Raw genomic sequence first — 25740 nt, forward strand, 5'->3', positions numbered from 1 at the left:
AGGTGGTCATGATGTTTTTATTCATCCAAGTGTATTGCTCATCTTCAGAGTAGTGTGAGAATGAAGGTGAGATAGTCTCCTGGAGCTTCATTATCACAGAAAAATTTTAATATGATTAAATTTTTTGCTTATTCTTTGCTACCCTAAATTTTGTTTCCTATGTCGTAAATGAATGTAAGAAGACTTAACTTTGGTACCACTGAGAGCCATTGCACATTGTCAGAATTTCTTTAGGTTTTGTGAGAGGTCTTTTGATAAGATTCTGCTTCAGTATCTAATGAAGATTTCACTCATTGTTCTTTTGAGAGACGACTGTATACATTATTTTACACCCATTGTGAAATAATCGCTGTTTCTTTAGCAGCGAATTTACAGAGAGTTTATGCCATGAAGAGACCCTTCCATTGTGAATTCTTCTACTAGGTAAATATCTGCACTGTATTTTGTCAATTATCCTTCTGAACTTGAAACTACAGTTTGTGTACATGCTCTTGTCCAGAGCTAAATGTTTTGAATTTTTCTTTGAGATATGAAATCACTATCTCTTTATCTAGTTAGCAGAACATATCCATCTTCTTTGGAAATGTAAAAAGAGACATTCATTCACACAAGCACAACTCATACACATAGACGCTTTCACCGGCCGTTGTCGCCCAGACCACAGTGGCTGAAGACAGTGGCCATGTGTGTGACAGTGCTTGTGTGAATGTGTGCATGTGATTTACATTTCCAAATAAGAATTTTTTTGTGCAAAAACTTAAATGTGCCTGTCAGTGACTCAGCACCTCCTCTATGTGATGAGTAGCAGTCCGTCCTTTTTATAATGTTGTTGAAATCCCATCCTGGACTTTCCACTGTTTGATTTTATTGAACATATAAATATTCCTACTTGTATTGGTTTCCCTTTGTACTTTTGTAATCGTTGGTGATATAATGATGTGATGTGCAATTAAGAAGTGGTTGCCTGATGCGGTTGCTTACACTGATAACTGGCAGTGCTGGGGTAGGCACTACACTGAGCCGTGTTTCAGCATCCAACTGTCCATAGATAAAATTATATATCCTCAGAAAATGTAATACTTGTTGTGTTTGATTTATGCTATTCATTGTGGCTAAGAACAATTACCATATCGAAACAAATATGAAAATCAAATTTGAATCTTCTGTATGGACTCTGAAGTACACACTATAGTCAGAAGTTGAAGAATGATCATATTAACCAGAGTTTCATGTGTTATCTTCCCACTTCGCATTGATCCCCCCCACCCCCCCTCCCCCCGTCTATCTGCTCACCATTCTTATGTGCACACAGCTATACAACTACATCATGCCCAGTGATATCAGTTTTATTGCGATCATCACCAGAGATTTTAAGTCTATTTGTTGCCATTAATTTTAATATGTTTTCATTGTGTGTAAACTTGAGAACTATCTGTATGAAATAATGTCACAGAACTTGTTTAGTATTTTTTTGCAGTATGTGTTTTTGTGACTTCACTTACAAAACTGAAGTTATCCCAGTTGATTGGCGATTCAAGTCTCCTACAATGATCACAGGTGATTGGGAAACATATGTATTGGCTATCTAAAGTTTTTTTTTCTAAAGTTTGTGGTTTGTGGATAAGTTTGGTGTTTAATAAATGGAACCAATAATAAGTTTATTTCACCATTGATTCTGACTCTTTCCCAAACAATTTCATATACAGCTTCAGTTTCTGTCTTGGTATATTTGAGTTTATTTTTTACTATGATGAATACACTACTTGCAATTCCCATTAGCCTATTCTTTTAATATACACTTAGATTTCTCCTTCAAGAGTGTGTAGTAAAATGAGAATAATATCGGGCACAAAAGCACGACTCATTGACAAATGCAAGCAGTTGCGAAGATTTTCGTCACTTATGCTTGATCGAAACCTTGATTTATTCATTTTCATCACCGAGGAAAATCTTCCACAAACATATGTCAACCCGAGCATGAACATAACTCACGCGGCTTCTCGGTGCAGGGGTGGAAATTCTTGTTGTGAAAAACCTTTGTAGAATTCTTTTGTACTTCGCACTGCAAAGAACTTGTCCTTCAGTCTTGTATTGCACTGTAGGTCGATCAGTTCCATCTGTAGATCATTCAGAGCATCTTCAACTGACAACAAGAACAGTCGAGCAAAGAGGCGAATGACAGGAGAAAACTCGTAACATCTGCAAATCGTGCTCGAAATTGTTCCTTAATTTTTACTATTATTGAAACGTATTCTTGAAATCTAGCACTTTCATGGACCAGTCCAAGAGTCAGGAAATGTGCAGTGTTTTCTGTTAATAGCTGGCTCTCCCAAAGTGCAAGCTTCCTTTCAAAGACATTTACTTTTTCCAACATGTCAGAAATTAAATTATTTTCACCTTGCAAACTGACGTTCAGGCTGTTCATGTGAGACATAATGTCCATGAGAAATGCAAGGTCTGATATCCAACAAGGGTCTTCCAACATAGGTTCACTTTTTCCCTTCTCATGTAAGAATGCTACTATGACCAAAGATAAATAAAAAAAATATTTTCAGCATTTTAGCTCGACTGAGCCAGCGTACTTCGGTATAGTAAGGTATGTCGCTGTACTCCGCTTCTAATTCCTCCAAGAACTGCTGAGACTGGTGATGCGTAAGCCGATGTGTCGTCAGATAGTTTACAGTACGCACAACAATTTGCATGACATTTGCTAACGTTACTGATTTTGCACAAAGCGCCTCTCGATGCAGAATGCAGTGAATTCCATACAACGTCTCGTCTGTGTGCCCTAGCTTTTTGCGCATCCATGCTATGAGTCCTCTCTGATGACCTTGAATTGATAGTGCTCCATCTGTGGTCACTGAGACTAACCGATTCCAGTCCATACCGACACCATCAATCGCTTGCTTGACAGCTTGAAGTAAGTCCGCACCTGTAATAGTCCCTTTCAAAGGTACTAAGTCCAAAATGTCCTCTGTTACACAAAGTTCCTTATCGACACCTCGTGTGTGTATCACAACCTGGGCTGTATCTGTAAGATCTGTTGTTTCATCGAACGCAACAGAGAAAGCAACAAAGTCTGTAGCCTTATTTATTAGCTGCCTGTGCACATCATCTCCCATAGCACTGATACGTCTTGTCACTGTTTGTTTGGATGGACTGATTTCTTGAAACCTGCTAACGTTCGTGGGACACACAAGTTCTGCAGCATCAATCAGACACCCTTTCACAAACTTCCCTTTGGAAAAGAGTTTCCCAGATTGTGCAATTCTTAATGCGATTTTAAAACTTGCTTGCAGTGAAGATTTAGTGTGGTTGTCATTCTGAAAAATTGGAAACAGTACATTGTACAGCATACAGTAAAATAGACATAAATGTAACACAAGAAACTACGAGTTCAAGAAGTATCAGTTACTTTGACTTACAGTAAAATCGAGTTGATGTGTCTCATCCATTTTCTTAAGGACATTTAATTTTGCTTGCCATTCTTCACTGTTGAGTACACTACACTCGTCTTTGTGATACGTATTGTAGTGTCTTTCAGTTGAAAACTTATGCTGGCCACCTATTATTTGGCGGCACAGCAAACACTGTGAGTTTTTACCAATGGCTACAAAAAAGAATTGCAGTTCCCAGTCATTTTTAAACTACTGAGAACATCGATCTCCCGTCCTTTGCTTTTTCACAGTACCTGGCATTTCTCAGTACTTCTCTGTTAAGGTTACGGTCACCAGGGGTAAAGGAGACTGGGTACGTTGCGCCCTTGCTTGTACCACATAAACAGGGAAGTGGAACCACCACCGTTCATTTAGGACACATGTCTAATAACAGATGTCACTGTCGCACACGTGCGCACATGTGCAGCACTTCCGCATGTCTGCACACTGTGCAGCGTCTGGCCGGCCCTGCTCTAAAGCATGCATTTAGTGGTGGAATAATTGATCCTAACTACATCTGAAATAAACAAGTTTTACTATCTAGAACCTGTCTATTGGCATTGCAATGGATTCAGTTCTCAAAACCATAGATCACAAACAAAACAGAACTTAACCAGTATTGAATTATTTTTGGTTTTGCTGAAGATAAAATTTGTATCTGGCACAAATTGTTGGTGCAATGACATATGCAAACAGTTTGGCAGATCTTCATCAGTGAGGTTGCCACAGAGTCACTGACTTATTTATTTTGTAACTGAAAGAAACCTTTCATACACACATGTTGATACAAACATTAATATCACTTTTCCTGTATTATTATGGAAACATGGAAACTCATCCTGAGGAAAACTGTTGTAAAACACCTACAGAGTTTTAATTTAGAAGAATAAGTCTTTTAAAAGTGAATTATATTGCAGCTCAGTCTGTTCAATTTACAGATACAGAGGGACACTTTCTACTGAAATGGCAATGCTAATTACGCCTATAAATTTTTTTTTTGTGATTTTCTTTAGATTTCTATTCTTTTTCTTTTGTTCATATGGGCATTTCTAATTGTGATTATGTAACATTCTACTGTGGTTTTTAAATGTAAAGATGTAATTGCGATTATTTCGTTTGCCAATGGATAAATATGTTTCTTGCTTTGTACCTGTGGTAAGGTTTCTAAAATTCTCTTTTGGAATATTATTAATTGTGAAAAATGCTGTCAATAACATTTATAAAGGCTTATGTAATTTACGATAATGATATAACATCTATAGACAGGGGACAGTGATAGTGATATCGAGAGTTGAAAGATTGTTACGTAGTAGAGGGGATGGTGGATGGCGTGTCTGTGAAGCGTGCGCGGGAAAAATGGTACTGTGTTTCATGAAAAGCATACGTAATCGTATGGCAGTGATACCGAACTATCAGATTGTTAATTCTCTTTACCACTGTGGTATGTAGTGCCATCCTCATCCTGAGGAAAACTATTGTAAAACACCTACAGAGTTTTAATTTAGAAGAATAAGTCTTTTAAAAGTGAATTATATTGCAGCTCAGTCTGTTCAATTTACAAATACAGAGGGACACTTTCTACTGAAATGGCAATGCTAATTACGCCTATAAAATTTTTTTTCGTGATTTTCTTTAGATTTCTATTCTTTTTCTTTTGTTCATATGGGCATTTCTAATTGTGATTATGTAACATTCTACTGTGGTTTTTAAATGTAAAGATGTAATTGTGATTGTTTCGTTTGCCAATGGATAAATATGTTTCTTGCTTTGTACCTGTGGTAAAGTTTCTAAAGTTCTCTTTTGGAATATTATTAATTGTGAAAAATGCAGTCAATAACATATACACAATTTTGTCGGTTCAGGTTAATTTCAGAGCAGTTTCTCGTGAATATTAGAGTTTTCAGTTCATAAACAGAGCGGGATCGTGACCAATTGAGAAGTATAACAAAGAGTGAGGTTTTCCAACTAGAATTTTGGATGACTTCACAGTTCAGATTTTGATAATTATTTTTTCTGTGGGTTGAGGTCATCACACAAGCAGTATTGAAAACAGCTCAGGAGCAGATGTGGGATTTGCAATATTCTGAAAATGTTTAGAAAACTATTCCTATATTTCTTATAACACCAGAACTCAACATTTCCTTTAACAACAGATAGTGTGGGATGTTGGCACAGTTTTTGTCAGAAGTTATTGCTATGACACTATGCTTTTTTTTTTAAATGCACGTAAGTTCCTTGTAGTGTCATACTTAGAGCATTCAACTGTGCAGTGAAGTCCATTAAAATGTGAGCTATGTAATCAATTCTAAATCTTCTAGATATTTTTTTTTCCCTTCACAAATTGAACAATAGGGGGTCTTAAAAAAAAATCATTCAAGGCATGACCCTTGACTTAATCAGTGTGCTTCTCAATATACAAAACATCCCTGTACTCTGTTCAGTTCTATCAAAAACTGTTGAAACATATTGTCTAAAAACACATCCAACTTCAGAAAATTTACTATTCATATCAACAATTTCATTACATGTTCTGTGTTTGCAAATTTAGCACAAAGTGCTCCTTGAAGTTCAAAACAATCAATCCCATATGAATCTTTTGTTGATTGTTGTAATTTTTTGCAAAACAATGCTAAAAGTCTATTTTGCACCCATCACATCGCTGGTACTCCATTGGTGATAACTGTGACCAACATGTTCCAATTCACGCCAAAGGCTTCAGCTATCTCGTCAGCAGTCAGCAAGTCAGTTTCCCTCCAGTCTTTCTTCCTCACCAAAACTGACAGCTCTTCTGTCATCTATATATCAATGTCAACTCCACAAACATAGATAGCAAGCTATGCTGTGTCTGAAATTTTGGTCGATTCACCGAAGGCAATTTAGAACATAATGAACTTGCTGGCATTATCAATTAACAGCCTGTAAGCATCCACTGCTGTGATAGCTGTATGGTAGGATATTGTTTTGTTGCAAAAGACTTGATTTCATGAAATATCTGTATCTCCAATGGCATCACAAGTTCTGCTTTGTCAATACATACTGCACTCTTTAATGAACTTGCCATTGCTAACAAGTTTCAATAAAATTTGCTAAATTCAGTATTTATCGCATAAATATTTTATTTAAACTGGTGACTGGTTTCAATATGTTGTGGCAGGAGCTGGGCTGTCTGAGCAGCCTGCTCTATAGTGGTGTAATCAACTTGCCAGTTCTTCCCTTCGGGAGATGTAATTCAAGTTCTGCAAATAGACATAACTAAAAGTGAATAAATTAATCCTAGCATTTAGAACTCAATATTTTACTCTCAGGGAGGTAAGAGAATTAGTTTGGGAAATTCGGGAAGGTGGGACAGGACACTTAGACCCACCTGTTATGAGGACGAGAGAAAACAAAGATGAAGTGGGAGGTGACAGAGAAAGTGGAGATACTGATATTATTGTTTGGAAACAATGATCCAGTTTTGCAGCAATTTTTATCATACAAAGTTGACTTGTGGTAGTTGTGTGTTGTATAATGCTGTGTTAGTAGGTTTGTGCTTTATTTGATCAAATTCTTGCATTTTATTGTTTGTGTCAGGTTCCCTTCCCAGACCCTTGCCTTCTTTGAGCTAAACACAGATTAAGATACCTCTTTATTTTTTATTTTTATTTTATTTCATTTATTTTTTGCTAAAATGTGAGCTCCTGTTCCTGGACCACCATTCTGTTTCTACGGTCCCAACATGACATTGTTTATATATTTTTAATCATTTTCTTTTTGTTGTATAGATGTGGAGGGGAGTAGGAGGCTGCTAGGATGGTGTGATTCATTGCAGGAAAAATTATTGGAAACCAAGATCAACTTGAGAATCTGTAAATGAATTTCAGACATATCTCACAAACAGTTACTGAATTTAAGTTCTTTTCACTTATGTTCTCTGTACCATCAGGAGTCTACTTTCCTCTGGTCATATTTGATTTATTTAATTTCATTTTTTTCTCTGCTATTATAAAGAAGCCTCAACATTTTAATTTTGCTTGTTTTTATTCCACACTATATTTTAATTTATTTTGATTCCAAAAGAAGAAATTTTTGCATGAAGAACTTGGCAATTCTCTCTCTCTCTCTCTCTCTCTCTCTCTTTCTCTCTTTCTCTCTCTCTCCTGTGTATGTAAGTGTGTGGGTTTTATCTTTTGCCTGATCACCGTTTCATTAGTTTGCTAGTTGTTTCCATTCTCTACCTTTAATGTTCCTCTTGTTAATTTAAAACTGCGTGTTCTGCTCGTTAATAACATCTATAGGAATGCAAGACGATTTGGAGGAGTCTTTTCTCGAGCAGAGCAGCAATTTGAAAAACTGGAGAAAGTGAAGGAACGTTGGCAGCCGTGGGTTGCTTTAGGAACTGCTGACATCGATCACTTGACCAGAGAATACCTTCATACAGCAGATGATTGGGATCAGAACTTCCGGACCTCAAAGACGCATGGTCAACAAATTGCTAAGTTGCCAAGGTAATGTAAAAGACAGTTCTAGTAATATTTTAACATATTTACATTGTAACAATTTAATGGTGAAAGATAGTATATGATTTCAAAATTACATACAACTTTTTGGGTTAATGTATAATATATGTATTAAAATGTCAGTTTTGCAGGAGGCTTCATGTTCGATGTGTACTTACAGTTTCTTAAAGGTTTTAGCTGGCACTCATACCCAAACAATGTAATGTCAGTGAAGTATTTCAGTCTCTTTTTCTTTTTACTTTCTGAAAACCATCACTTTTTCAGATTTTTCAAGTGATGTATGTTATCAGTAGTTGAATAAGCAACACTCAGCATATACCAAATTGTTAGTAATTACTTAAAAGTGCATTAAAAAAAAAAAGACACACCACAAAGGAATTATTCGAATGGGATAGAAATCGATAGTTGTGATGTATATGTACGGACAAACAAATGATTAAAATTTAAGAAAAAATTGATGATTTATTCAAGAGAAAGAGCTTCACAAATTGAGCAAGTCAGTAATGTGTGGGTCCACCTCTGACCCTCATATAAGCAACTATTTGGCTTGACATTGATTGATAAGAGTTGTTGAATATTCTCCTGAGGAATATCATGCTAAATTCTGCCCAGTTGATGCATTAGATCATCAAAATCATGAATTGGTTGGAGGGCCCTGCCCATAATGCTCAAAGTGCTCTCAATTGGGGAGAGATCTGGTGACCTAGCTGGCAAAGGTAAAGCATGAAGAGAATCAATAGGAACTCTCACTGTGTGTGGGCTCACATTATCTTGCTGAAATGTAAGCCCAGAATGGTTTGCCATGAAGGGTGACAATATGGCATGTAGAATATCGTCAATATATTGCTGTGTTATAAGGGTGCTGTGAATGAAAACTGAAGGGGTTCTGCTATGAAAAGAAATCACGCCCCAGACCATCACTCACGGCTGTGAGGCTATAAGGCAGGTGACCATCAGGTTGGTATCTCACCACCTGGAATCTCATTGACTGCAGTAAAATTGACTTCAGTGATAATTCCTGCTTTGCAAGGCCCCAAACACCAGTAAAGGTGTGTCTGGAGGTGCCCCAGATAGCAGTGGGATACTAGCCAAACTTTTGCCCACCATATGGCACAACAACAAGGGGTTATAGTCTGGGGTGCCATTTCCTTTCATAGCAGAGCTCATTTAATTGTCATCTGCTGCATTACAGCACAGCGGTAGATCGATGATATTCTATATCCTGTTTTGTCACCCTTCATGGAAAACCATCCTGGGCTTACATTTCATCGAGATAATGCCTGCCCACACATGGAGAGAGTTTCTGTTGCTTGTCTTCATGTGTCCCAAACCCTATCTTGACCAGTAAGGTTGCCCGATCTTTCACCAATAGAAAACATTGGACTCTTTTGGGCAGGGCTATCCAACCAGCTTGGGGTTTTGATGATCTTATGTTCCACTTATGTAGAATTTGGCACGGTGTCCTTCAGGAGAACATCCATCAACTCTGTCAATCAATGCCAAGCCAAATAATTTCTTGCATGATGATCAGAAGCGGACCAATGCATTACTGACTTGCTCAATTTGAATTTGAAAGAATTTTTCTGTTTGTCTGTACATCTACATCACATCTACTGATTTCCATCCCACTTGGATAATTCCTTCATTGCATGTCTACTGCATCTACCTGTCTACTTTGATCCCAGACTTTCAGTATGTCATTTGAGAAAAACGCAAGTTGGATTTCACATGATCAATGTTTTCGGAATACATACTAGTCGGCTTTGAGGAGGTCATTCTGTTCATTATGTTGTAGTTCAGAATATGTTCTAAGATTCTATAACAAATCAGCGTCAAGGATATTGAATGGTAGTTTTATGGATCACTTCTAGTACCCTTCTAGTAAACGGGAGTGATCTGTGCTTTTTTCTAAGAGTGGGGCATGGTTTTATGTTTGGGAGATGTATGATAGATTATAGTTAGAAGAGGGACTAACTTAGCTGCAAATTCATTCGCAGCACATAACTAGGTTTGAACATACATTATTACATAGGGAGTACTAATGTGTCACTCTCTGTTGTGATTTGTAACAAAAATAAGTGTCATGTTAGTGTGACATAATTACACCAAACCTTGATGGAAAAGTATTCTGTGTGTGTTTGTCCATCATAGCTGTGTTTTTGTTAAGAATTCACCAAGGCTAAGGCATATCTGAAAATTATACATAGAGTGCAGGCTTTATGACTGATATTTGGGTGTTAGTGATATTTATTTTATGTGCTCTGGGCCATGGTCTGAGGAATATTTCTCTGGCTAACGTTACATCTTCCATTGCATTGGACCAAGGCCTATTGCCCATAAAACAAATGTTACCAAGAACATAAAATATGAAGATGAATAGTTAATTACTGAAAATTGGCAATATAGAAAAAGACACATTACTACTTACCATAAAGAAGACATGTCAAGTTGCAGACAAGCACAATTAAAAGAAACTCACATATAACTTTCAGCCACAGCCTTCATCAGTAAAACCAGTAAAACACACACACACACACACACACACACACACACACACACACACACACTCTAGCAAGCACATCTCATATGCACACGACCTCTGAATCCAGCATCTTTGGCTGGCCTGAGATGATGGTGTTGGTGGTCGTGTGTGCATGAGGCGTGTTTACTCGTGTTTTTGTGTATATGTGTGTGTGTGTGTGTGTGTGTGTGTGTGTGTGTGTGTGTGTGTGTGTGTTACTGATGAAGGCGGTGACCGAAAGCTATATGTGAGTGTTTTTTTAATTGTACTTGGCTGCGCGGAGCGGCCACGCGGTTTAGGGCGTCATGTCACAGTCTGCACGGCCCCTCCTGCCGGAGGTTCATGTTCTCCCTCAGTCATGGGTGTGTGTGTTGTTCTTAGGAGAAGTTAGTTTAAGTAGTGTGTAAGTCTAGGGACTGATGACCTAGGCAGTTTGGTCTCTTAGGAATTCACACACATTTGAATTATGCCGATCTGCGTCTTGACATTTCTTCTTTACAGTAAGTAGCAATCTGTCTTTTCCCGCATTGTTGATATTCCTAAGTGGAGTTTCCATTGTTTGATTACTGAAAATTAGTTATGGCTTATAAATAAACAACAATAAATGTGTTTTTGGTAATTATATTAGTACCTAAAATATTATTTGATGTTCACATAATGAGGTGTCCCGCGTCTATCACCATTTTCACTTTGATTTATCTAGTGGAGTTTTATCGGAACACAGACATATTACATCTGCCAAAGTCTCCAAATCCTGGAGTAAGAGAACCACAAGGTGCTAAAACTGATCAACATTGTGAGGAGTACAGTTCTTGTAATGTTCTTTACAAATGAGAGTAATGGTATAATGACAAAGAGAGATACAAGCTATACTGAAAGAATCAAATCTGGAGAAAATCTTAATTGGTACAGGAAAGAATGACAAATAATAATGAAATCATATGAGATATACTAAAAGGGGAGCACTGAGAACTGTGGAAAAAGAAAAAAGGAAAATGAAGGAAGAAAGAGAGAAAAGTAGGAAAGAGGAAAAGCTAGAAATGGATTGATAGTGTAAAGGGATATAGGCTCACTGTTGGAGAAGAAAAAGATAGCTCTTATTTAGAGACAGATAAGCTATGTCAAAGATGAATGAAGATTTCCTCTCCTCTTGAATACAACATGGGTCTGCATCGGATGCAGGTTACTGATATTTTGTGCAACTGATGTATGACTGAATTGGAGAATGAATGTTTAGGCTTATAGATACAAATAGCCAAGACACTATGTATAACTCATCATGTATTGTATCGCTGTTATGGAATAAAGATAAATGTACTAATGATCCAAAAATGGCAACCTAATTTTTTTCCAGTACCTTTGAGAAGTAGGTAGGTAGTAATACTGACTGGTAATGAAAAATATCTGTTTGCTATCTTTTATGTCTGACAGTTTCATATTTCTCCTGTCTGCAAATACCCTCTTTGATGGAAATGTGTTGCATATGCGACTGAAAACATTGCATGTATGTGAACCACAGGATTTCAGTACTTTCATTGAGATGTTGTCAAGTCCATGAGAGTTTTTGGATTTCAGGATGTTAATTACATTTGTAATTTCTCATGCAGTTCATGGAGTAGTTGCCAATCTTCTGAGGTACTTCAAGAAAGTCATCATTAAATGTGTTGTCTATCTGATTACTGTCATTTATTATTTGGCTATTTTATTTAATAACAAAGTTCTCAAATTTCTTAATTGAATTTTTGGTTTTGGTTTCAGCTGTTTGCCATGTGTTGTGGTCTTGACTCTCTAGACAGGTTTGATGCGGCTCTCCACACTACTCTATCCTATGCAAACCTCTTCATCTCTGAATAGCTGCTGAAAGCTACATTCATTCAAACTTGCATACTGCATTCATCCCTTGGTCTTCCTGTAAAATTGTACTGTCTTTCCAGGCCTATTTACATGTAGGCCTACTATCTTCTCTCATGATTTTTAAGCCAAGTATTGGCAATGATTAAATTATGCTCTGTGCAAAATTCTACCAAGTGGCTTACTCTCTCTTTTCTTTCCCCCACTTCAAATTCTCCTACTGTTTCTCCTTCTCTTGCTTTTCCTACTCTTGAATTCCAGTTCCCCAGCACATATAAATTTTGCCTCCCCAACCTATTTGAATAATTTCATCTATCTCATCATGCATTCTTTCAGTATCTTCATAATCTGCAGAGCTAGCTGGCATATAGACTTGTATTACTGTAGTGGGTGTTGGCTTAGTGTCTATTGTCCACAATTATGTGTTCACAATGCTGTTCATAGAAGCTTACTCACATTCCTATTTTATTATTCATTATTACTCTTACAGAGTGACAATCACTGAACTATACATATATAAATGCCCGCCCGCTGGTCCCCGGCACGAATCCACCTGGTGGATTAATGTCAAGGTCCGGTGTGCTGGCCAGCCTGTGGATGGCTTTTAAGGCGGTTTTCCATCTGCCTTGGTGGATGTAGGCTGGTTCGTCTTATTCCGCGTCAGTTACTCATCTGGCATGAGATGTTCCTGGGGGAGGGGGGTCCACTGGGTGCTGATCTGCACAATAACCTTGGGTTTGGTGTGGGGCAGCGGTGGGATGGGTGGACTGCTGTGGCCTGTTGTGGGGTTGTGAACTGTGGTGCTACAGAAGAATGCTGAAGATTAGATGGGTAGATCATATAACTAATGAGGAGGTATTGAACAGAATTGGAGGGAAGAGAAATTTGTGGCATAACTTGACTAGAAGAAGGGATCGGTTGGTAGGGCATATTCTGAGGCATCAAGGGATCACCAATTTAGTATTGGAGGGCAGCTTGTAGGGTAAAAATTGTAGAGGGAGACCAAGAGATGAATACACTAAACAGATTTAGAAGGATGTAGGTTGCAGTAGGTACTGGGAGATGAAGAGGCTTGCACAGGATAGAGTAGCATGGAGAGCTGCATCAAACCAGTCTCTGGACTGAAGAACGTAAATTAGCTACAAACCATGGTGTGCACACACTTTATTCAACATGTAAACATCACTACAGGTATTCAGATTTAGGTTATGATATGTTCAATATTCCTGCCATCATTGGCGATGATGTGGCACAGACGAATAGCAAAATTCTGCATAACCTGCTGAAGTGTCAGTACATTGATGCTGTCAATGACCTGGTGAATGGCTGCTTCAGCTCAGCAATGGTTTTAGGGTTATTACTGTACACCTTGTCTTTAATATAGCTCCATAAAAAGGAGTCACATGTGTTCAGATCCGGCAAATATGGCGGCCAATCGAGGCCCATGCCAGTGGCTTTTGGGAACTCCAGAGCCAGAATGCACTCTCCTGCTTTGATGAAGTTGAGCTCCGTCTCACATGACCCACATCTGGTTGAAATCAGGGTTACTTTGGATAAAGGGGATGAATTCATCTTCCAAAAACTTCATGTACCATTTGATAGTCACTGTGCCATCAAGGAATATTGTACCTATTATTCCATGACTGGACATTGCACACCACACAGTCAACCATTGAGGGTGAAGAGAATTCCCGATCGCAAAATGGGGTTTCTCAGTCCCTCAAATGTGCCAGTTTTGCTTACTGACAAACCCATCCAAATGGAAGTGGGCTCCATCCCTAAACCAAAACATATTCACATACTAATTCCCCATCATGCTCTGCGGCCACCCATGCAGTTTGAATGTCCTAATGCAAACCATTCAGAAGTTATGATGATTTTATTGCAAATAGTTGAATAATTGTCACCATTTATATAACCCTCACTTGATTTTGTGTTTATAATCCTGTACTCATCTGGTCAGAAGTTCTGTTCTTCTTGCCACCACATTTCACTAATTTTCACTGTACCTAACTTCCCTCTATTCATTTTCCTATCTACCAAATTAAGGGACCTAACATTCCACGTTCTGACCCATACAATAACAGTTTTGTTTTACCTCTGGAATATTTTACTCGAGAGGATGCCACCATCATTTTATCATACAGCAGAGCTGGATGCCCTTGGGAAAAACAATGGCTGTAGTTACCCCTTGCTTTCAGATGTTCACAGTACTAGTGTGGCAACACAATGTTACAAAGGCAGATAAGTAACCATGTTACAAGGTCAGATAAGTAACTATTCTGCAGAGAGCCCTCCATTGTAGCTAAACCTACTGTATAGCTGTTGGTATCATAGAAGCATCCAAATGACATCACCATGGCTCATTGGGGATTATTGCACATATAGATTTAATTTTACTGGTTGAATTGTCGATTTCAGACATTATACAGAACCTGAAGACACCACAGTATTTCTTATAATGTATAATAAACCCTGTTTCTGTGTTTGTTGTAACCATTTCAAATAATTTACTTTTTGTTCTATATTTTGGTTCTTTTTGTAATCAAGGGATTTTTCTTATGTTTTGTAATTTACCATTTTCTTAGGAAGCAGCTGTTGAAGATTACTAGAAACACATCTATTGACTTCTTAAATTTGAAATTGACACCTACCATACTGTACACATCCCACCAGTCAGCAATCTGTAAAGCTTTCTTGAAACTTTCTGTTATCTTTTTATTAATTATTCAAACTCTTTTCCATAACACTACATCTTAAATGAATAAGCCTTTTACGAGGCGTGTTTTTTAAATAAGTACCATTTTGAAATTAAAAAAAGATGTGCTAAGATATCTCAATAATTTTATTTTTACATGAAAGCCTGTACGGTAATATACTTTTCTAGATAATTTCCGTCAATATTAAGGCACTTATCATAATGTTGGACCAGTTTTTGAATACTCTCCTCATAGAAGTCTGTCGCCTTTCTTCAAGTGCAGGAACAGATGGTAATCACTGGGTGCAAGATTGGGGCTGTACGGAGGATGATCTAGAGTTTCCCATTGAAAAGATGTGATGAGATCTTTGGTCTGATTCGCCACATGCAGACGGGCATTGTCTTGCAGCAAAACGATGCCCGTGCTCAACTTCCATGGACTGTTGCTTTGATTCTGGTGTGACGTACAACACTCATGTTTCATCGCCCGTAACAGTTTGGCTTAAGAAATCATCACTGTCGTTCTGGTACCACTCAAGGAAAGTCAATGCCCTGTCTAAACGTTTAGTTTTGTGCACACCCCTCAACATTTTCGGTACCCAATGTGCGCACAATTTTTGGTAATTCAAGTGCTCGGTCACAATGCCATAAAAACACTACGAGAAACATTAGGAAAGTCATCCCGCAAGGAGGAAATCGTAAAGCTTCTGTTTTTTCTCACCTTATTGTTCACTTCCTGCACCAAACTTTCATTAATGACCGAAGGACACCCACCCCGTTGTTCATCATGCGCATTTGTGCAGCTATCTTTAAATACTCTCACTCAGTTTCTTACCATTCCATCACTCATAATGTTTTCTCTGTAAACTGCACAGATCTCACGATGAATATCGATTGCTTTTCAGCCTTTAGCACTAAGAAATCTTATAACAGCTCATACTTCACAGTTGGCAGCACTCACGATTATCGGAGGCATCTTAAACGCTCAGTACACAACATAAACAAGGAAGAATCAGACTGTAATGACGTCAGTGCGTAGATTAAGGTACAGGCTTTCATGTAAAAATAAAATTATTGAGATATCTTAGCATGTCTTTTTTTAATTTCAAAATGGTACTTACTTAAAAAACATGCCTCGTAGTATGACCAGTTGTGCATCTTTCCTGAGAAGCCACTCAGTATTGGGTAACCATTTATGTCACAGTGCATCTTGATGTTTTCTCTACACAGCTATTGATTTATAGTCCTCGATGTTTACCGTAGGGACACTGTATTTAAATGGTGCTCAGCCATGCTGCTGACAGGTTTTTGCCTTACTGATGCTTCCTAGATGTGCTTGTTGCTTTGTGCAAATTACACATAGGGATCTTTGATTTACTTGGATTTTGTGTGCTTACTGATTCTTGGTTATGTGGACAACCAAAAACTTCAGATAACTCTTTCATGAATCCCATGATAAATTTTCAAGTAACACTATATAATTTTACTGTCATAATTCAGTATTTCCCACACATATTCATTCTTCTAAAATTAAGCATTAAATTTCCTCCAAGGAATAGACACATTTCCCAAAACAGTAACTTTTTCTCTGTTTTATGTATTCAATACTTTATTAAAAATTAAAATACACAATATTGACATTCTACAAAATATTTATTTTATAGTTCATTATAAAGCTTTTGGATTTCCTGGCCATCATCTTTATCATCCACGTACCTAGTACGGTGTTGTATTTTAGAGTTTAGGGGCTCTGTATCTAAAAAACATGTTTGTTCAAAATTTGCATAAATGTTTCAGGTAATAAGGAGCTCAGAGGGGATGCCATTGTAAACCATCTGCTTGACTGTACAAATTCTGTTGAAATTGGAAATAATTTTGCTTGTAGAATGTCACAATTGCTAATGGAATATCCAGAGTGGGATATGAAAGTGTTATGAAAAGGATAGATTTCTACTCGCCATGTAGAGGAAAGTAGCAATCTATCATTTTCATAATATTGTCACCGTTTCCAATCTTATATTCTTTCCATTCATTGGATTTGTTCTTGTTTTATATAACAATTCTGTTAAAATTTAAATATTTCTAAATAAAGAGCCCCTAAGTTCTAAAATACAATACTGGACTAGATATGTGGATGCTGTTCTGAGCTCATGGACAGATTCCACTAGACAGTTAAACAAATTTTTCTAACATTTAAATTCATGTCACAGTAAATTTAAGTTTACAGTAGAATTGGGAGGGGACTCAACAAACATTTCAGACTGTACCACTGACATTAGCAAGCAAAAGCATTTATTTAAGATATACAAGGCAGCTTCTATACACACAGTAGTACCTGACAATTTCCAGCATCTTATAATACACAAACATGCAGCCCTCCACTCCAAAGTGCACCATGTGCTATCCATACCACAAACCAAATCAAATTTTGGAATTGAATTAAAAATAATTAATGAAATAACAGACTCTGTAGGCCTCCACTAATTGATAACACATTTAGTAGAAAGAAGAGATAGAGGAAACAGCTTTTTTGTATCCTCCTCAGAAAGCACTAAATCACACTAATAACAAGATGGGCCCCATGCTACATAAAGATAGGACTTCACAGGTACTTGCCAGCAAACCAAATTCCAGGAAATGTATACCAGATTTTTGTACTAGGAATGCTGTTACCCACATTCTGTTGACAGTAAAGACAAGATTTCACATTTAGAACTCAGTGGAATTCAAAGGATTTTATGCAATTTGTGTGGCAAATTATACATGGGTCAGTGAGGTAGGACTATAACTACTAGAGTGACAGAACGTGAAAAATTTGGAGACTGGAAAAGAAAGATTCCACCTTTGCTGAACATGTTCTGTGTGAATGTCATTCTTATGATATTAATTGTATTGTTATTTGTATAGGAACTAAAGGCAAAAACTAACATTTCTCAATATTCTGGCTATCAGTGAACACCAGTAAGAGAATCCTGACTTAATCCATAAAAACCAAACACGGTTCCATTATTTATACTTACTTAAGTAGCAGCTAGGTAATATTTTTCTCAGCAATAGGTAAAATGCTTGTTGTAATTACTTGCTGCAGAAAGTACGATAGTTCCTCATACACCTTCCATTGACTCCTTCCAGCCCCTGCCTTCCCCCTCCCCCTTTTTTGGCCTGTTCATCACATTCATCAGTTATTTTGTCCATATAACATGTTAGTTTATACTAGAATTCACTTTTTCAAATTTTTTGCCTGTACATTTTTATATTTTTAATGTTTCAGTGTAAAGTAAAATAAGTTACTCATTTTACGAAGGTTTGAAGCGCCTCTTTTCGTTCTTCTGCATTTGCGTTTTAAAAACCCAGTTTTTAAGTAAAATAAGATTTATTAAGATTTATTTGTTCATAGGTTCCATTATGCTTCTGTTTTTGTGAAGATAAATAATTGTAAAAGTTCACATATGTTTTGAAAAACAATCATTATGCAACTATAAACTCCCACAGATATTGTGATATTATGTGGACTATCTGTTTAGGCTTAAAAAGTTTTCGATGGTGTTGAGCTGCAGCAAGCCATACTTTTAAAAAGAGTAAACCACCATTTGACTGTGTGTTATTACATTTATCTTTTGTGCTATCCATATTTTGGCTTTTAAGCCATTTTCAAGTACAATCTAAAAGTTGCTAGACCTTTATTAAGTCATATCTGTTAAAGCAGACCGAAGCAGGTGAACAAGGCTAACACATTTTTTTTTCCTAGTTACGTCATAAAGACATGTGTTAGCCTTATTAACCTACTTTGGACTGCCTTAACAGATATGATTCAATAATGGTCAGACAACTTTTAGCATTGTACTTGATAATGGCATAAATGCCAAAATCTGGATAGCACAAAAGATAAATGAAATAATACACTGTTAAATGGTGGCATAACAATGCCAGTGAAATGGCAGTTTAGTTCTAAAACTTTAATATTCAATGTTTCTTTTTACACAAAATTTATCTTTTCTCTTTGTTTCAATTTTTTTCTTCCATATACAGGGTGTCTGAAAAAGAACTCCCTTGTTTTAAGTATAAATGTAATGGGGAAATTAATGAAAAATTACATCAGTGAGTCCATATCGTGAAAGAGAATTCCTTCAAGTTGTGTTTAATGTTAGTAGATGTCGTCGTGGGATCCATTGTTGCCGTGCACATGTTGAGATGATATTCCACTTCTCACCACGTATTCACCAACAATTCACATGTAACTGTCCCAACTGCTGTGACAATTCTTTCCCATAAATATTTGATGGCTCTGATCTTTTCACTGTACACAACATTTTTTATGTGACACCAAAAGAAAAGGTCCAGTGGGGTTAAGTCTGGGCTTCATGGCGGCCAAGGTATTGGGCTAGCCCTGCCTATCCACCTTCCCGGAAAGCTAGTGTCAAGAGCCGCATGCACATGGTTACTGTAATGAGGTGGGCACCATCTTGTTGAAAAAACACAAGCCCCTTTTCTGCCTCAATATTGTCCATTTGGGGAAAGACGTACTCTGTCAACATGTCACAGCAAACATCCCCGTTTATTGTTTTTTTCTACAAAAATGGAAGGACCAATCACACGATCTTCCATCAAACCGCACCAGACATTAATTCCGGGAGATTCACATTGATGCTGAACAACTTAATGTGGATGCTCTGTGCCCCAAATTTTGCAGTTATGACGATTAGCTGGTCCACTTACATGAAATGTAGCCTCATCAGAAAAGAAAATCTTTAAAAAAAATTGACATCATCATCAACTTTGTGTAGAAAGTCAACAGCAAACCATACTTTTCAATTTTATCTGTAGGTTTTATTTCATTTAACAGTTGCAATTTGTAGGTGTGCACCTTGTCTTTTACGCACATCATACACAGTACCTTTAGGCATTCCTAATTGTAGACCTCATCTGACCAGTGACTGCTTCAGTTCCGAACACACAAAACACAGGTCTGTTCAACATCTTCAGAAGTTCTCAGTCTACCTGGTGATTTTGCTTTTAAAACACTACCAGTTTCCTTGAAAGACTTTAGCCAAATGACAGTTAGTTGTTGCTGTAGATGATTCACCACCATACTGACATGTAAAATTATGTTGCACTGTTATAACTGACTCAGTTTTCACAAGCCAAATAACACACTGCACTTTCTGTTGCGGAGTACACATTGTTACTGGGTTGCTCTGCACTTCCCTGCACTGCACACACACACATGCCTGGACTGAACCGAAGGAACAGAGGAAAAAAAAAACAGCACTAGTGCCGTCTTAAGGTCAAGCAGACCTGCCAACTGCAGGGGAGCCAAAATTTGAAAGTTGATGAATCAGACACCATGAACTAGAATAGTGTATGTCACTTAGTACAGATTCTAGGACACATTAAAATTAGGGAGTTCTTTTTCAAACACACTGTGTTGTACAACCTCAGTTAACTGAACCAAAAGGGGGGGCGGGGGGGGCTGTTTCTGAAAGAAAATTTTTGGTTAAGCCATGAACAACTAATATACCCTACAGTATTTTGAATTGTAATTACAGTGCATATTATTTAGAAGTTTCGAAAGTTGAAAGATTCAAAAATCTGTTTGCAGGCTACACTTATGCTCTTTATGGAAGCTAAAATTACATTTTTAGGATTACAGTATGTTAATATAAAATGTACTGTACTTAATACATTAGTTTCTCAATGAAAATAATCAGTTTTTGAAAATATCATGTAATTAGGTAGATAAGAAAATCTATTCACAAAGTGGCAGCAGGAGAACACATATATAGAGGTATTTAAATTTGAAAACTTATGGAGCTGGTGGCTCCTTCTTCTATCAGAAGGGTTGAAGAGGAAGGAACAGGGTTGAAGGAAAAGGACTGTCGAGGTTTGGGAAATGGGGAGAAAGTTTGGAAAAGTCACCCTGAACCTCAGGTCATGGGAGACTTGCCAGATGGGATGAGAAAGAAAGACTGATTGTTGGGAACTGCACCTGAGGAGATTTGAAAACGTGATTGGTTAAGGGTGGCAGATAGGGTAATACTCAATACAGAGATTACTGCCCAGACATTGTGCATGAGTTTATAAGAGTGGAAAGCTAAGTGCATTGTATGTAATAGAGGCAGGATGGGGAAGAGGAAAACCAGACAGCTCAAAAAATGACAACTATAGAAAACTAAAAGAGAGTGAAGAAAGGAATAGTTACTGTGAAGAAATTCAGAGACCGGAGAAATTAACGTAAATTAAGGCCAGGTGGGTGATGAGATTTGAGAACATGTTGTAACGCAGTTCCCACCTGCGGAGTCCATAGAAACTGGTGTCTGAGGGACGAATCTAGATGGTGCATGTGGTGAAATAGGCAGTGAGGCACTGACTATCATGTTTTGGTGGTAACCATGCTAATGTAAAAGGCCAGACAGTGTTTACATAACAGCTGTATACAACATGTATTGTGTCACAGGTGGATCTCCCTTTGGTATCATGTATTTGGCTAGTTATAGGATTGGTATATGTGTTGGTAGGAGGATGCATAGGACAGGTCTTACAGAGGGACACACCTTTTACCTTCTTCCTAAGATCCACAAAACCAATCACTCTGGCCGTCCCATAGTTGCTAGCTTCAAAGCACCAACTGGACGTATATATGCCTTAGTTGATCAACACCTGCAACCTGTAGTACAAACACTTCTGTTCCGTATTAAAGACAACAACCATTTTCTAGATCATCTGAAATCTGTGCCTGTCCCACTCCCACCACACACTTTGCTTGTCGCCATTGATGCCTCCTTCCTCTATACCTACATTCTCCATATACGTGGTCTAAAAAGACAAGCAAGGTGTGTGGTGGGAGTGGGACAGGCACAGAGGTTGCAACTGTCATGTTATAGAGCACCTCAGCGACAGGATGTTGTGTGTTGCCAGTATACACCGTCTGCCTACGGCCATCATGCTAACTGATAACTTGGTGATAGTCATGCCAATGTAAAAGGTTAGACAGTGTTTGCATAACAGTTGGTATATGATGTGTTGTGTCATAGGCGGGTTTCTCTTTGGTAGCATACATTTTGCTAGTTATAGGGCTGGTATGTGTGGTGGTAGGAGGATGTATAGGGCAAGTCATTTCCTCAGTCAGTGCCCACCTGATTCCAAACCTATGACATATTCCAGCTCAACTTAATCAACTTTATATTTAATGACAGCTATTTTACCTTTGAGGAGCAGACATACAAACAAATCACAGGCACAGCTGCAGGGACCAGGATGACTCCCTCCTATGTCAACCTTTTCATGAGTTGCTTGGAGAGGGCTTTCCTAGTATCCATAATCCTTCAGCCCCTGGTTTGTAGATTCATTGATGACATCTTTGTCATATGGACTCATGGTGAGGCTGACATATTAAAATTCTTGGAATCTTTAAATACAATCTCCCATTTAAATTTTACATGGTCCTACTCCAAATCCCATGCCACTTTCCTTGTTGTTGACCTGGTCTTGAATGTATTAATCAGCTCCTTTGGCAAGACTATCACTTCTTAAAATCATGACCTGAAATGAAGTCCATTCTGTCTGAGATTTTGCCCACCACACCTAGAATAGCTTTTCATTCCCCTCCCAATCTCCGTAATATTCTTGTTGGACCCTACGCTCCTTCTGCACCCATTTTCCTACCCTATGGCTCCTACCCCTGTGACCATCCTCTATGTAAAACTTGCCATATACATGTTCCTACCATCACCTTTACCAGCCCTGTAGCTGGCAAAACATATACTGTCGAGACCCACCTGTGAAACAATACGTCGCATATCAGTTGTTATAAACATTGTTAGGCCCTTTACATCAACAGGTGTGTACTGTCAGCACACTATATCCTGTTGCAGACATGCTCTACAACAAGAGAGTCATGATGTTGGTGCTTGTTTCACTACACATGCCATCTGGATTCTTTCCTCAGACACCAATTTCTAAAATCTCTGCAGATAGGAACTGGCCTAACATCATCACCTCAAATCTCACCATTCACCCGGCCTTAATTTCGGTTAATTTCATCAGTCTCAGCATTTCTTCACAGTAACTATTCCTTTCTTCACTCTCTTTTAATTTTCCATAGTTGTCATTTTCAACCGGCCTTGTTTCTCCTCTTCCCCATCCCACGTCAATCACATAGAATTCACTTACCTTTCCACTTTTATAAACTCATGCACAATGTTTGGGCAGTAATCTCTTCATCAAAAACGAAAAGCACACACACACACACACACACACACACACACACACACACACACACATTCACACAAGCATGCACACACACATGACCATTATCTCAGGCTGCTGTGGCCAGAATGCTACTCCTGTGTAGAACAAAAGTAGCAAGTAGCAGTGGGATGGGGAAAGTGGTGGCATAACAGGGTATGGTTTGGGGGAGACAAGAGTGCTGTCTGGCGGAGCATGCAGGTGCTGGATGCCAGGAGGACAAGGCTGCCAGGTGCAGCGTTAGGAGTCCATGGGGGAGGGAAGTGGGAAGTGCAAAAGGAAAGGAGCAGAGAGAGGGAAAGATCAGTCGGTGCATTGGCAGAGAATGGTACACAATGAGAATGAGAGGATGTGAACAGGAAAGAGGTGATAGGATAGAGGTGGAGGAAAATATTGTTTGGGGGGTGCGGGAACACTAGATTACCGTATGTTGAGGCCAGGATAATTTCAGGAGCAGAGAATGTTTTGTGGGATAACTCACATATGTGCAGTTCAGAAAAGCTGGTGAATAGCAGTGTGTCCTTTCCATAACATTATTTAACTTCTGTATCCCAGTTGTTACACATTATGCAAACAGGCACATAGTTATTGATAGTGACAACATTCACTCATTCCATGGTGTAGCACTAAAATTGCAGCCAAGTGCCATGGTTGCATTTGCTGCCCAATGTCTCTGAGCATTGTCACATCACGCATCATATAGAAAACCCTGACAATTTGAACCTGACATTATGAAATTAATTATGTCCTCATTATTGAGTTTCTCTTTCTCATTCACATGGACTCTGAATGCAAGAAATAAATGAAGACTAAATATATTAGAAATATATTCCCCACTTTGATTTCAATTTTCACTATATCATACTTTTAGAATCGGTAAACTAACAGATAGGCTGTTACCATCCATATTCCAACATTAGATCTATCTTCTATTAATTAACATTACTGCTTTTCTTATGCCTTTTCATTATTACTCACTTCTCTTGGAACCACCTATATATATATCACTACTTTATTTGAATATGTGTTTTAAGTGGAAACAACAGATTAATATCATAGTTCCATCTTCTTATGTGCAGTTGTTATTCCTCTTGTCCGATTTTGTAATTTCATCAAAATTGAATCATGGGAAAATCAATATGCATAAATATTATAAAAATGACTTGACTGATTTCAGCCATATTTGCTTCATATATCACTTATGATCTGGAAAGAATCTCTGTGGGAGTAAAAAACCACCTACCTATGAAAGTGATGGGGGTGGGTATAAAAAAGAAGTGTAGACCAGAATAAGAGCACTTAGTAAACTGGAAAAAATTTACACATTTATGAAACTGTTTCTCACTGACCCCACCTTTCCCATGCACACACACACACACACACACACACACACACACACAAAATAATGAAAGGAAACAACTTTATCACATACTATGAGTGTTGCCCAGAAAGTAATGCACCTCATTTTTTTTTCTCAGCACCCAAACTAATGATACGAATGCAAGACATTACATATGTATAATCTGAAGTCTCCTGATGAGCACATGAAGTTTCCATTGCTTCCAACAGATAGCATAGCTGCAGGACAGTTTCAGTATGGCGTATGTACGTGATGTACATTACAAGCAACTTGCCATCATTGAATTTCTCACTGCAGGGAAAGAAACTGTGCGGAATGTTCACAAACGTTTGTGGAAAGTCTGTGGAGCATCTGGTCTTGACAGAAGTACAGCCCATCGCAGGGCATGGAGGGTGAGGTCATCAGAAAGCGGTTCGGCACAGCTCCATGATTTGCAGTGGTTGGGGAGACCATCCATGGTAGTCACACCTGACATGTTGCAGCGAGCTGATGTTGTCTTTCGCAACGACAGATGCATTATGACTGGGCAGTTGGTGCTGCTCCTGTCAAGTAGCAATGGAAGTGTCGATGCAATAATCCGCACTCTTGGATATTTAAAAGTGTGTGCAAGATGTGTCCCATGGTGTCTAATGGTGGATCACAGATTGCACAGAAAAAATATTTGCCTTTATTTTTTGCAACATTTTGAAGCTGAACATATTGTGACAGGTGACGAAACCTGGGTCCCCCATTTTGATCCCGAAACAAAATGACAGTCAATGGAATGGTGCCATTCCCACTCCCCACAGAAGAAAAAAATCCAAAGCAACAGTTTTCGCCAGTAATATAATGATCACCATGTTCTGGGACTGTGAAGGTGTGATCCTGATTGATGTGATACCAAGAGGTGGTACCATTAATTCAGGAGCATATGTCAACACATTAACAAAACACAAGATGCGCTTCTGGTGACTTCGGTGCCACAGCAATGCGGGAGATGTTTTGCTGCAACACGATAATGCTCTTCGCCACACATGTCTGAGGACTGCTGAACACATCGCAAAACAGGGTTTGACATCGTTACTCTAGCCACCCTACAGTCCTGACCTAGCCCCTTCAGACTTTCACTTGTTTGGGCCATTGAAGAATGC

At 38.2% G+C, this 25740-nt stretch overlaps 1 protein-coding gene across 1 annotated transcript in view; it reads left to right on the forward strand.

The window, feature by feature from the left end:
- The window catches only part of LOC126161972 (cytoplasmic dynein 2 heavy chain 1), a 778966-nt gene that overhangs the window by 162143 nt on the left and 591083 nt on the right, over positions 1-25740 (forward strand). The window contains 1 exon segment of the mRNA XM_049918163.1: positions 7715-7924. Within this exon segment, the coding sequence (XP_049774120.1) occupies positions 7715-7924 (210 nt within the window).

Source organism: Schistocerca cancellata, chromosome 2 (assembly GCF_023864275.1).
Source record: "Schistocerca cancellata isolate TAMUIC-IGC-003103 chromosome 2, iqSchCanc2.1, whole genome shotgun sequence".
Lineage (NCBI taxonomy): Eukaryota > Metazoa > Arthropoda > Insecta > Orthoptera > Acrididae > Schistocerca > Schistocerca cancellata.